Source organism: Equus quagga, chromosome 2 (assembly GCF_021613505.1).
Source record: "Equus quagga isolate Etosha38 chromosome 2, UCLA_HA_Equagga_1.0, whole genome shotgun sequence".
Taxonomy (NCBI): domain Eukaryota; kingdom Metazoa; phylum Chordata; class Mammalia; order Perissodactyla; family Equidae; genus Equus; species Equus quagga.
In genome coordinates this window covers 177,526,543-177,539,939 of record NC_060268.1, presented here as the reverse complement: position 1 = coordinate 177,539,939, position 13,397 = coordinate 177,526,543, and the positions used below count along the sequence as shown (strand labels likewise).

Sequence of the window (13,397 nt, the reverse complement as noted above, 5' to 3'; positions counted from 1 at the left end):
TCAGACCAGACAATCCACCACCATTTAACAAAAAACTCCACAGGACAGATCAGGCAGTGTTAAGGGTTTTCCTCCTCCTGTGCCGCCTGATTCTTTGTATTCACAAATTCAAAAGACATATAAATTGGCTAAAAATAAAACAGCTGACTGAATTTTAGTGGTTAAAACTCAGCTTTGTTGATAACATGATGAAGACTTGAAAAATGCATATGCAATTGATATCTTCATATTATAATATAATCATATTAGCAGGGGAAAAAAAAGGACTCAAAGTCAAATATGATCTTTTTGTAAAGAGAAATCTTGCCAAGTTGACGAGCATTACAAATTAAACTGAAAAGCAAGTATTAGAGTTTGGGGGCAGGGCTGGGGGGGGGTTGTGGGACAAGTAAAAACGCCATTGATTGATATTTACCTTGAAAATGGCTTGCTTTTCTTACTATTGCCAAGTATGGTAGTTCCTGCTGGCCCTAGTTTGGCACTCTCTCGTAACCAGTTGGCAGGTGGGAGTTTCAAGTCTGTTTTCTCCTCAAGGCGTGCAAACGCTGTTCGCGGAGGGGCAGATGAGTATTTCACCACAGCCCGGCTCTTCACCTCATTGCCTCCCAGAAATAAAGCTGACCCCTAATGAACAGAGTGAATGAAACTTTAATGGAAGGAATCTCCTAGGGATGAAAAATCCCACCTTTATAAAAAGAAAAAAAAACCCCACCACATCAGGTTTCATAAGAGCATATGCAACATGTTACTAACAGCACTTAATAAATGCGAGCATAAGCTGTCACATTTACTCGGCTCTTTTTCACATAATTTAAAGAAAAAGACATGGGTCAGGGAGTATGATGGCTATGGTTATCAGCTAGGAAACAAGCCAACCAATCCACCTTTTAAATTTTATTCACAGAAAGTGGAAAAGCAGAAACGGAGAGTCAACAGTGTCACACTAACTACACGCAAAATCTGATAAAAATCTCTGTTCAATATTAAAGATGCATTTTAATTTCAGTAACAAATATCATTTAGAAAGTCGTTTGTGGTAAGATATCTGGGGCCTTTTTTGTTTTTAAGCAAACGTTTAGTAACTCATCGGTTCATTACATAAATACCCTGAACCTCTCACTTCATACAAGACTCTGGGGGTTCCTCCCAGCCCTCCCCCGCACACCCCCAAGCATGCTCAGTGTCTGAGTGCGCTATCCTAACCTCCTTTCACGCAGTCCCTTCTCGGCCTGGCAGTCACTTTGCACCCTGCAAGTATCAGCTCAGTCCCATACCGGGGAGCTCCTCCCTGACACCCTCTCCTTTCTCTCCAGCTCTGCACAACTGTGCCACGTTCTGGAACCACATATTGACAGGCACCCTCCCTGAGAGCAGAGATCGCGTCTAACTCACCTGTCGGTTCCACGAGTGGGAAGCCAGGACGGCTTTTGATACGGGTGACTTGGAGGTAAATACCTGAACACCTGACGACAGGCACACGGGCGTCCACTCCGTTCGAGGGCTGTCGGGGAGGCGTGGAGAAGGGGCCAGAAGCCGCCGGGAACCGTGACATCCCTCCCCGGTGGAGCGGGTCGACAGCTCCCCCGGGGCCCCGCAGGTCCCGCCCCGCGGCGGACTCACCTGTGCTGCAGGTTCCTCGGACTCTCCTTGAGTCAGGAGGCTGAGCCCTCCCCGAGCAGCGGCTCCGGCTGGCGGAGCCTCGGCCCCGGCCTCCTTGGAGTCCCCCATCACCCAGGTCCAGAAGAGGCGAAGCGAGGCGAGGCGGGACCCAACGACCCGCGACCAGAAGCGGAACCAGCAGCAAAGCAGCACAGTAGAGCAAGCGCCAAAGACGCCCCGCGCACTGCGCTTCCGGTCTCAGGAAGACAGGAAGGAGTTGCAGTGACGTGTTCAAATCTCGCGAGCTTTGTGCCAGAGGCCCAGCCCCACCTCCCGCGGTGGGAGCCACCTTCGCGGCGGGGGCGGGGACTGTAGTGCGCCTGCGTCTGTCAGAGCCTTTTCGGGGGAGCACTTCTCGCGGTATCTGACTCGCAGGCTCCACCCCTCGCACGCCGCTAGTCTTTGTTGGCAAACAGCTCTCGGGACCTGGGCTCGGGGGTGGCGAGAGTGGTTCCACTCGTAGACTCGCTTCGCGGGCAGGGAGATGCTGCTATCGGTGTAACCAGCGGCTCCGCTTGTATAAAGTAGGGAATGTTAGCGCTCTTCCCAGCCTTCAGTCCCCCTCTGTTTATTGACGGGCTCAGGCTCTGGAAGGGAAAGGCGCGCCCAGGTGAGGAGCAGTCCGGACTCAAGGCCGCCCGGACTCGGCGTGCTGTCCCCGCGTCACAATGCTTTTGTGGCCCTGCGGTCCCCAGTGTAAGAGCGGCGCCGAGATGCGCAGAGGAGGCCCTCTGCCTTTATCGAAGGATGAATTTCATAGGCCGTGGCATCTCACCAGGGTTTTGCAAGATGCCACGTTTGCTGCTTAGTGACTCGTGGAGCATCTGCAGAGAGCCCTCTGTTTGTCGGCCTCTAGGGAACTGGCAAAGGGCATTCCAGGTGGTCCAGCGGCTTCTCAAGCGTTAATATGCATGGGAAACACCTGGGGATCTAGTTGGCGTGCAGATTCTGATTCAGTGGGTCTGGGCTGGGCCTGAGGTTCTGCATTTCTTACAGACTCCCAGGAGATGCTGCTGGTGCTCTGAGTAGCAAAGAGCTTGAGAAATACCCAGGGTCCGTTTAGCGCTTTGAAGGGGCTAGGCTCCCTTATCCTCGGACTCCGCACATACTATCATATTAAGCATAGTTAAGTGCAGCCATAGCCTTCATCAAAGTTTGCTTAGTTTTGCGGTAAAATATTAGAAGCTTTTGAGAAATTAATTTTTCTTTGCAGTTACTTGGCCATCTCAATTTGTAATTTACCTTAGGCTCTGTGTATTCAGAAATCCTTGTGACTGAGCACGCTCAACTTATTGTTTTCAAATGTAACAAAACGTTTTTATGAATATTTAACAATGAATTTGATGTAATAGTACATTGTGTAGACATTTCAACATGTGTTGTTTATCATTTTCTGTTTCTGTTTTGCAATTTTTGTTTTTTGCAAGTAATACATTGTTATTATAGTAAAAAGTCAAACAACTTGAATATCTAATATTAGAGGGATGGTTCAGTCTATTTTTGCCATCTAGTACCACTAACTTAGACAACTAACTCGTTTTTCACGAATATTCAAGAACATTTCAATTGTATATGATGTGATGTTAAATGATAAAATTTTAAAAAGAAAATATGCAATATCATTGTATTTTTGAAAACATGTCTATTTCTGTGTCTATGTCCACAAAAACATGTCTCTGAGTGGTAAGATGAAGTGTTTCAACATTTATTCTTTACAGTTTTCTTTATTTTGCTATTTTTTCTTTCTGATTATGCATTGTTTTATAGTAAAGTGTAATTTTTACTGTTTTTGAACATATATATAATTTCGCTTCTAATAATCTTTAAAGTCTGTTGTTTTATTGTATAATTCTATCTTTGTAAAAAGAGGTTTCCTGAGGTAGCAGTAATTCTTTGTTCCAGACTCAAATATATGGCCGGCCCCTCGAGAAGTGCCTGAACCATAATGATAATGCTTAGTGGGAAAATGTGCTGGAAACAACCTGTGAAAAGGCAAAGAATGAAACAGAGAGAGCCAGGAACTCAGCACAGGAAAAAGTCAGCAGCAGAGAGAATCATGGGAGTGGAGGGTCCTCGGTCTCGGGGACGGGCACTACTCGTGGAGGGAAGCCTGAGGAGGGACTGGGTTTCCTGGGCCACTAACAGGGCGAGGACGAGAGAGATTTAGGCAGTAAAGGAGGGCGATCCCTTGGGGCAGAAGAAACTGGGCGCATCTGAGTTACGTAAATGTTATACATTCTTCTAGAGCTAAGTGCTTATTAATTTTTTCCCTATTCAAAAGCTTCTACATGCTGTTTTTTTTTTTAAGTGATTATCATTGTTTCTAATGTAAGTGATTGAAATATAATGTGGGAAAGCATCGATCATAACTTGCTGTAGTTCACATTTTAAGACGCTTATTTCTGCTCATTTTCATATTGCACCAGTGTCTGCCTTCCTCTTCCCAGCCCGCTGAGCATGTACTCCATCCTCCACGGCCTGCTCTGCCTGTAGATGCAGGTATCCTGGCTCAGCGCTCTCACGTGTTGACCTGCCTCCCCAGGGCCTGATGCTCTCGCCACTTCAGAAATGTTTGCTGAGTGAATGAACTGCTTTGTAGTTGTCTGCTTCAACCGGCTGTTGCATAAGTCTATGTTTGCGGGTGCTTTTCCTCTGCCTAGCATGCCTTTCCCTTGCTCGCCTGGCTTGTTCCTCAGGACTCATCTCAAGTATCGTTCCTAATAAGTCTCTCCTGATGCCTCCCCTCGTTATCCCTTAGGGTCCCTTTCTTTGTCCCCAAAGGTTGTATGTAGCTTTATCCTGCGCTTGTCGCCTTGTAGAAAAATTGCCTGTCTGGATCTGCCTGCCTTGCCGACTGTGAGCCCCCCCAGGGCTAGTGCCCTGTCTGATCATCTCTCTTTCACCCGCACCAGCCAGCAGAACTGTTTTAGCCCTTAGGCGATGTGGGTAAAATGACTAGTGCCAACAGGCTTTTAAAATGCTTATCAGAATGTTTGAGACACAAAAGCAATGTTGTTGGCTCGAAAGTATTTTTTTAATCTGCAAAATCAAAGCTAAAAATGTTTAATGAAGTATCTCCAAAATATTATAGTGTCAATATCATTAATTATTAAAGTTAGTCTTCACATGCAGTTTGTTCCACTCTAAAACAATTTGTAGGTTAGACTTTCTCTGCTTACAAAAATCCTCCCAGCGTGTGTGATGATTTCAGAGAAATGCCAGTCAGTTGTCAATTCATTTAGCTACACGCAGCACACAGTATTTTCCAAAGCAAAATTAGAAGTCTTTTCAGAAATGTTTACAGTTATATGTAAGGCAGATGTGCCTAGGGGCTTTGGAGTTCCTAAAGAGCCCCACGTGCGAAGAGAGGGACGTTCAGGAATGCTTCGATTGTGGCTTATGCCCTTCAGTGTGCCACAGTCCCACCCCACAACCTGGTGTCTTACACCTACCCAGCCTCGCTTGTTGACTTTGCCTGCTGCACCTTGAAAAGCCCTGAGTCTCTGACTGCTGATCCTGGACTTTTAGAGCTGGAAGAGAGATTTGAGATGACTGAGCCAATCCTGTCCCTCTTTAGGTGAGAGCAATGCAGTCAAAGAGGAGAATAGAATTGACTTGTTGAACATCGTACAAGGTTAGTTTAATAGGAAAGGCAGGACTAGTTCAGGTCTCTGACTCCTTGGTAGCCTTCTAAAAAGTTGGGTTGTGGACACAGGCCAGTGGAACTTTAATTTGCTTCAGAGTCACCTGAGGAACTTTATTAAGCTAGCAGATCCTGTAGCCACCTCCAGGTTCTAAATCAATATTTCTAGGTAGTGCCAAGGAATCTCATTTTTAGTAAGATTATTAATATCTGACCACACTGGCATGTAGACCATGTCTTAGAACGATGATCTCTAAAGACAATCCCCTGTGGTTCAGGAAGAACTGTAACTTCCTTTTTTTGTGTGTGAGGAAGATTGGCCCTGAGCTAACATCTGTTGCCAATCTTCCTCTTCCCCACTCCCCCCAAAGTCCCACCCATTACATAGTTGTATCCTAGTTGTAGGTCATTCTAGTTTTCTATGTGGGATGCTGCCACAGCATGGCTTGATGAGCCATATGCATAGTTCTGTGCCCAGGATCCCAACTGGTGAACCCCAGGCTGTTGAATCGGAGCACATGAACTTAACCACTCGGCCATGGGACAGGCTCCCCCCCACCCTTTTTTTTTAATGTGAAAAGTAAGGGCAAATTAAGCCTTACTAATACTTAATGTACAGATTGACACAAGTGCCCTTCCTTGGGCCATGGTCAGCTGGTGTATCAGTTGAGTAAGATTGGGTTATGAAGTCAAAACAAATGATCCCCAAATGTCCATGACTTCCAGCCAGGTTGCTAGGTAAAAGACAGGATGCTCGGGTAAATTTGAATTTCAGATAAACAGTGAAAAAATTTTTAGGGTAAGCATGTTCCAAATATTTAGCAGAAATGTGTTTCGTGCAACATTTGGGACATACTTTCACTGGTCCCTGTAATCTTTACTCCAGGGCCCAGGCTGATGGAGCAACCTTGATCTGGAGAATTGCCAGTGGGAGTAGAGCGACAAAAGATTGGTGAACCATAAACTAGCTCCTGAAACTTCTGGTCAGAAGTGACAAACATAACTGCTGCTCACTTTTTTTTGGCCCAAATGAGACACAAGGCCAAGCTTATCCTCAGTGTGACAGGGAAGACTAATGCTCCTCCCATCTGAGGGGCATTGCAGATCTGTGGACCGTTATGCAGTGACCACAGCATATGATGGTTTGGTTGGGCTATCGGATGGCATCCACATTTGGTGACAAAACAAGGCCTTTAGGAGAATCTTTTCAGAGTTTTATAAGAGGGGTGACTTTGAAAATCTCAGAGATCACAGATCATCTTGTGACAAAGCACTTAAAAGAATTGTCAAGCTTAAAAAATGAGTTACTGTATTTTCTTTTACAGAAAGTGCTCCACATTTCCTCATCTCTTCTTTGATGACTAGAAGCTGTCTTCAGGATGGTTTAGGAGAGAATTTCACAAAAATAAACAGACAATCTGTTCCTTCAAGATAAAGGTGATGTTTTAACAATGCATGAGAAAGTCATTGGTTTTCAAAAGAGTCTTGTCTGATGGCGAGAGCATTTTTGAAAATAGATGGTCAGAAATCTGTCCAACGTTACGTGATTTTGTTGCTAAAAATGACGTGTATCAGTTATAAAAACCTCATATCTGCACACTTAACTTTGAAACTGAAATTTCCAACTCCCTTCAGAAATCTTCCAAATGGAGAGTTTGCGTTTGCAATGTATTGAGGAATTCTAGGGAGGACGGTGGTGCAGACCTGGCTCATCTAAGGCAGGCGAGCTAACGCAAGGGAGAGAGCAGGCACGGTGTGGAGACGGCAAGCCTGTGCTCCTCGGCCACGCTTTCGGGGCCCGGGAAGAATCCATCCACATCTTCATTGTTTTCCCTGATACCACGAGTTGGCCTTCTCAGGATGCCCAGACTGATCTCTTTGTCAGCTGCCAACTGATTTGTTTACCCCAAGAATGTGCCTGCAGGATTCACTAGTCCCAGGCTGCCAGCTGGGTTCTCCTCTCTTCCCTCTCATGCCTCCTGTTTGTAATTTTGTTTCATGACAACAGTCCATTGACCTTTCTGCCTCATGTCTGAGTAAATAAATTGCGTGTACAACAACAAGCTGAGTATCTCTGGATTATTCCTTGACGCCGTTTAATTGGTACATAAGAAAGACTGATGGACTTCATAGAAGACAGAAATTTAGCCAAATTTCAGTTAAAAGCTTTGCATAATTTGTAGATACAATTGAAGTGAGCAGTTTGACTTGGGAAGCTCTGAGACCACGCGATTCTTCCTAGTTAGTTTACTCGTCTTTCGCGATATTTTAAGCAATGGCAGCCATTAAAACCAAGTTTTAAAATAAAACTGAACTTAGAAGGACACTTCAAATTGTTATATCACAAAGTTTTCAATCAGGACACAAGAATAAAAGAAACTTATTCGACCACTTTACTCTCTTAAAAAATATTAGAACAGAACAGTCTGCAGTTAAAATAAAAATATTGTAAATATTGATTTCTTTAGACTTTAAAATTTTTCTGCTTTTGTATTTTTGTGTTACTGTGTTACTGCTAGTATATCTTTTACAAATAAATATGCATATATTGGGGCTGCATATTCAGAAATATTTTTAATAATGCTGTGTAATAAGAAAGTTTATAGGCTACTAGTTTTAGAAAGACTAGTTTAGACACACCATGGTACCGCAAACCACATGCCAGCTAGTCTTTGTCAAGAACAATTATCAAGTTAAGGATCTATATTTTCCTTTACGTTTAAATTTGACAACAGTAGAAAAATTTTAAAGTATAAGACAGTGCAGACCTTGATGCGCAATTTACCAGTGTAATAGCAAGGCGCTCCCAAGAGCAACTACGTGATACCTTATTTAATTATTAGGTGATAATTATTTAATTGCTCCTCTGTAGACTAATAACATTTAAGCAAAGTATTTGAAGCTATTTGGAAACCATTTTGACTGCATTTGAAAGAGTTCCTTTTCTAGAAACCCGATGAACTCAAATTCTTTTGCAAGCCCTTAGGGTTGGCTTTCAGGATACAGTGCAAGCCATTGTAGGGGAGCTTGTCTCTGCCAGGTATTAGTTTCACAGCAGAAACATTGTTAGAGTCCTTGTGAGTTTTATCCTCCCATGCTGATTGTTACTCTAAATGAATCCCAGGAACAGTGTCAAAGTCACTCACGTCTGCTCTTCAGGCGCTTGTTGGTGGCTGGAGCCCAAGCAGTTACTCACGCTGTGCATTTTGGGCTAAGGGTGGGAAGGAAGGAATTCTCAAACGAACCTTCACACTCATCCCACAGTCAGGCGCTGCTTGTCCCCTCTGCCTTCCCAGTTAAGGGCTTGGTCTTGCAGGCCCTAATGAATCATTTAGCTATTATTAAACATTTCCGAGGAGGCTTCCAGGGGAGAGAACAAAAGGAAGGCATCACTTAGTCAAAAGTGTCGTGTCAAAGCCATGGGCTGGACCTTTTTAGGAAACATTCCGTATTTGTCTTCCTCGTGGGCATCGCAGAGACAGATTTTACTTTCATAGTGTCATTCAGTCACCAGGCAGCCAGGAACAGAACCCACTGCATGCGAGTGTTGGGCGGAATGGTAACTACTGGGTGAACCACGGGTGTTATCCACATATGACAATTTTTTACATATTTATTTACATTTTTTTCTCTCTAGGAAATGGAGCCAGAATCCACAGATGTCATTATCCATCTGCACACTTTTGTTTACTACCCAGAAGGCAAGAATATTGCATTTTAAAAGTGTCTGGACTTTTGTTCTTTCTTATCACAGATGACTTGAGCAGCTCTGGCCATTCACATTTACCCTGAGTGAAAGTGTGAGTCAAAGCCTCGCTTCCTGGAGAGCCTTGAGATTTGGTACAAAAGGCATTTTATGAGCACAAAGTGGGAAAACGTCATTTATATTCATTTGCTGCTGTGGCATTTCTCTCTGGAACCTTCCTCTTGTCTGTCAACATTGTACAAAAGGACTGACCTCATCTACATTACAAATATCATTCTTTTAATGGCCAGGAAGTAGGAAAGAGGCGGCGCAAGAGTGGGAGGAGAAACTTAAGCTCTCCTGTTGGAGGGTCTCAGGCTTGTACATCCCTAAAAATAGTTGACCACGCTCTGTGTGGACATTATGAATCGTTTTGGAAAGCCCTGAGCAGCACCTTGTGCATCTTGGCTGTGATGAATGCTTATTATCTGATTGAAGTGACCCATAGGAGAATCACAGCTGGAGGGAGGCCCCTCTAAGGGGTCATTTAGAGTGGAATCTTCTGGGCCGGCCCTGGCCTCCACTGCCAGAGAAGGCTTCCAGAGTGAAGAAATTTCCGCCAAGATGGCTCCTGTGACCTGCGTTAGATCTTTTCTTGTAGGGGGACCCGCTTGGTGTGATTTGGGGAACATCAAGGACCCTCTGTCCCAGGAGATCTCAGTGTGTGCCTTATCACACGTGAGTGATGGTTTGCCAACTGGATTAGTTGAAATAGAGCCCGGCTCTGAGGGGTTCCCATTCCCATCGGGGAATGTTCTAGAACATGGGTCATTACCCAATAGGCAGAGCCTGGGATGCTGTTACTTGGGTCAAAGGTGTGAGTGTGTGTGTGTGGGCAGATAAATGAATGAAGGTATAGATGCAGGGGGAGCGATACAGCAGTGCTGCCACAAGGAAGGAAGGTACCCAAAGGGAGGGAGACCCATATCCCAACCCCTTTCCTCATCCCTCTGCCTGGGGCCTCCTCTGAGTCTGCAAATCAGCTGCTACTGCTGCTTCTCCTCCTCCTTCGCCTTCTTTTTCAAATCTTTTTATCATAAAAATTTCAAATACACACCAACGTAAAGAGAACAGTAAAATGAACCCCATGTACCCATCACCATCATCCCCTTCAAGCAATCATCAACACACAGCTGGTGTGCTTCCACCCACCCTGCCTTCCTCAGATTATTCTTGAAATGAGCTCATCCTTAATCCTTTTTAATTTAATCCTCCCTGTTACATTTTTCTGGCCATTTTCTTCTGTTCTGTCAATCACTGTCTTAGGTTAGTCTGCTGGGTTGGCTATGAAAAGACACATTTCTCAAGACAGCCCTAAGCAGTTCTAAGAGAAATGTAGGGATTGACCAAACAACGTATGCTTAATTCAATTCCATCCAACACTTACTGAGTCCTAGGCACAGCGCTGGGTTAAAGAAATCAGCAGAACACGGCTCCTGACCTCAGGGCCTGTGATCTAGTTCTGGGGCAAGGGCAAGGTCTGAAGCAAGAACTATGTGATAAACAGCACTGTGTGACCACCAAGGAGGGACCAGGTGTGGTGGAGGTTCCCAGGGGGGATAAACACACTGGACTGGGAAGGGTGAGGGTGAAGGGTGGCCAGGAAGCTGTGGAGCCGGAGGTGGCCGGGGCGGGTCTTGGAGGATTGGGCAGGCGGTGGGACAGTGAAGGAAAGATGCTTGCCAAAGTGTGGAGGTGGGAGTGGCTGGTGGCAGGGGGCGGGGACAGGACAGTCACTCATTTGGCTGGAACTCATGGTACAGGGGTCTTGGTGGGGGGGATTGGCAGTGGGGAGGAGGGCAGTTGGTTCTCTTTGGGTTAATAGCTGGACAATTCTTATTTCTTCTTTTTCTTTTTTTTTAAAGGTTGGCTCTGAGCTAACATTTATTGCCAATCTTTTTTCCTTCTGCTTTTTCTCCTCAAAGTCCCCCTAGTACATAGTTGGATATTCTGGTTGTAGGTCCTTCTGGTTGTGCTATGTGGGACACCACCTCAGCATGGCTTGATGAGCGGTGCTAGGTCCGCGCCCAGGATCCGAACCGGCAAAACCCTGGGCTGCTGAAGTGGAGCACTCGAACTTAACCACTCGGCCACAGGGCTGCCCCCGACAATTCTTATTTCTAAGTAAGGGAAAACAAAACTGGATTGCTAGAAGCATGGCCATGAAAAATAAACCTCAGACCACGATTAGGAAACCAAAAGAAATCAAGGTGGGCTTAATGGAAGTTAGGCAGCAGGTTTAGAAAGAAAATTCAGGTAGCTGCCTAAAATAAAGTGGATCCTGGGTCCACAAGCCAGGCAACACATTTTTTTAAACCTATAAATGAAGCTTGTCTGTGACTTCCCACTACATGAAATGTAAGTTAAGCCATAGTCCTTTTCCACTGAGTCCTGAAATATATGGTTTTTGCCTTTGCTAGTGAAACAAATACATGGACAGACAATTCCTGGCATTGCTATGTGAGGGATAGCAAGGAAGATGGCGAGCTTTGACACAATGTTCACATTTTGTAAATGAAACAGAATAGTAACTTGATTTTTCAAAAGAATAAGGTTTTTATTACAAATATAACCATGTTTATGTTAGAAAATTCAAACAGCAGCAAAATGTAAAAAGGCAAGAAAATACACTGTCCTAGTACCTACAGAGGAAGATTTTTAGTATTTTGGTGTCATATTATGATTTTGGAACATGTTTTAAGTACTGAATGACTTCAATATTTATCCCATCTCCCCCTAAACCCCTCATTTACTGTGCTTATCAGTGAGACTTGGCGTTAGTATTTATATCTCTGTTGACTTTAAGAGTCAATTCTCCTTTGATCTCAGATTTCAGATGGGATACAAGGGATCGGCATCATACAGGAGACAAAATTGATTCTCTGATATGCCTGAAACCAGCCCTATGCCTATTTTTTTTTTTTTTCTTGCAGGGCCTGGGGGAAACTATAAATGGAGGTCTAGGGTCAGCCTCGTGGTGTAGTGGTTAAGTTTGCGTGCTCTGCTTCAGCAGCCTGAGCTTCACAGGTTTGGATCCTGGGCATGGACCTACGGACCACTCATCAAGCCACGCTGTGGTGGCATCCCACATAAAATAGAGAAAGATTGGTACAGATGTTAGCTCAGCAACAATTTTCCTCAAGCAAAAAGAGGAAGATTGGCAACAGATGTTAGCTCAGGCTAATCTTCCTCACCAACAAAAAAAAAGGAAGTTTGCACAGCATACGTATATTAAATATCTAAAGCTATATATTAAGGAAGCAGATTATTAAATATGTTCTAGTCTCCTTCCTTGGCTGACACACCTTCATCACAGTTACCCCTTGGAAACTATAAATTTTGTTCTAGGGGCCAACCCACTGTCTTAGTGGTCAAGTTCATGTGCTCTACTTCAACGGCCCAGGGTTTGCCGGTTCAGATCCTGGGCACAGATTTAGCACTGCTTATCAAGCCATGCTGTGGCAGGGCCAATCTTCCTCAGCAAAAAGAGGAAGATTGGTGGCGGATATTAGCTCAGGGCTAATCTTCCTCAAAAAAAAAGGAAAGAAAAAAAAATGTTCTATCCTCTGACCTTCCACCCCTTGGGCATAGGGGCAAATACACCAAGGCCTCTGGTTGGGGGGGCCGGGGTGGCGGATGACCAGCCTGGGTAGCAGCCTGCATGGACCCCAAAGCAGGCCTGGAGCCATTCGGGCAGGCTCCCTGGAGCCCCAGGAGGGCCTATCTCCCTGTGGTAGGGGTGTGGTCAGAGCAGGGGCCCTTCTGGCCCTGGTCTGAGTGAGGCAGTCCATGTTTCATATATGCAGGTGGTGTGCTAGCTTCTGGGAACGCAAAGATGAGTAAAAACAGTTTAACAAGGACACGCAGAAACTTTCAAATAAGTACCGCCCCAAACTGTGAACTTGTACCTATGAATTGACCCAATCAGGAAAGTCAAAGAGGAGGTAACCAGGCAAAAAAGGAAAGAAAAGAGAATTCCAGGCAGAGGGAAAAGCACAGGCAAAGTCCTGGCAGCGGTGGAGAGCCCAGCCAGGGCAGGCACGGGAAGGTGGTGGCAAGGCTGGGGCAGAAGCCCCAGGAGGGAGCTCGAGGAGTGAGGTGAGGCTGGAGAGGCAGGTTGGCACCAGCCAGGAAAGGCCTCCGTGGCCTTGTCAAGAAATTTCTCTGTATCCTCAGTGAAAGGCTTTGAGCAAGGGGTCACATGGTCAGTAAATGAGGCTACCCTAGGCTTTTGAATTGGCCCAGGCTAGACATGATGGTCCTTTGGACCAGTGGGTAGTGGAGGAGATGGACAGAGGCAGACAGGCTCCAGGACGATTTAGAAAATGAAACGGCCAGGACTTTGAGGAT

At 45.2% G+C, this 13,397-nt stretch overlaps 1 protein-coding gene and 1 long non-coding RNA gene across 3 annotated transcripts in view; one reads left to right on the top strand and one right to left on the bottom strand.

Annotated features, from left to right (window-relative positions):
- EDRF1 (erythroid differentiation regulatory factor 1) overlaps nt 1-1,835 on the bottom strand; it is a 48,686-nt gene extending 46,851 nt beyond the window's left edge. For both annotated transcript variants that reach the window (XM_046654298.1, XM_046654299.1), the window contains exons 1-2: nt 1,621-1,835; nt 416-624 (exon numbers count right to left, since the gene is read on the bottom strand). In XM_046654298.1, the coding sequence (XP_046510254.1) occupies nt 416-624; nt 1,621-1,728 (317 nt within the window). In that variant the 5' untranslated portion in view covers nt 1,729-1,835. The remainder of the gene's footprint in view (nt 1-415; nt 625-1,620) is intronic.
- A 2,021-nt stretch (nt 1,836-3,856) lies between these two features.
- On the top strand, nt 3,857-7,362 carry LOC124235752 (uncharacterized). Its single transcript, XR_006887561.1, has 2 exons — nt 3,857-5,236; nt 6,189-7,362. It is a non-coding gene; the product is annotated as an uncharacterized LOC124235752 (long non-coding RNA).
- Nucleotides 7,363-13,397: the final 6,035 nt, after the last annotated feature.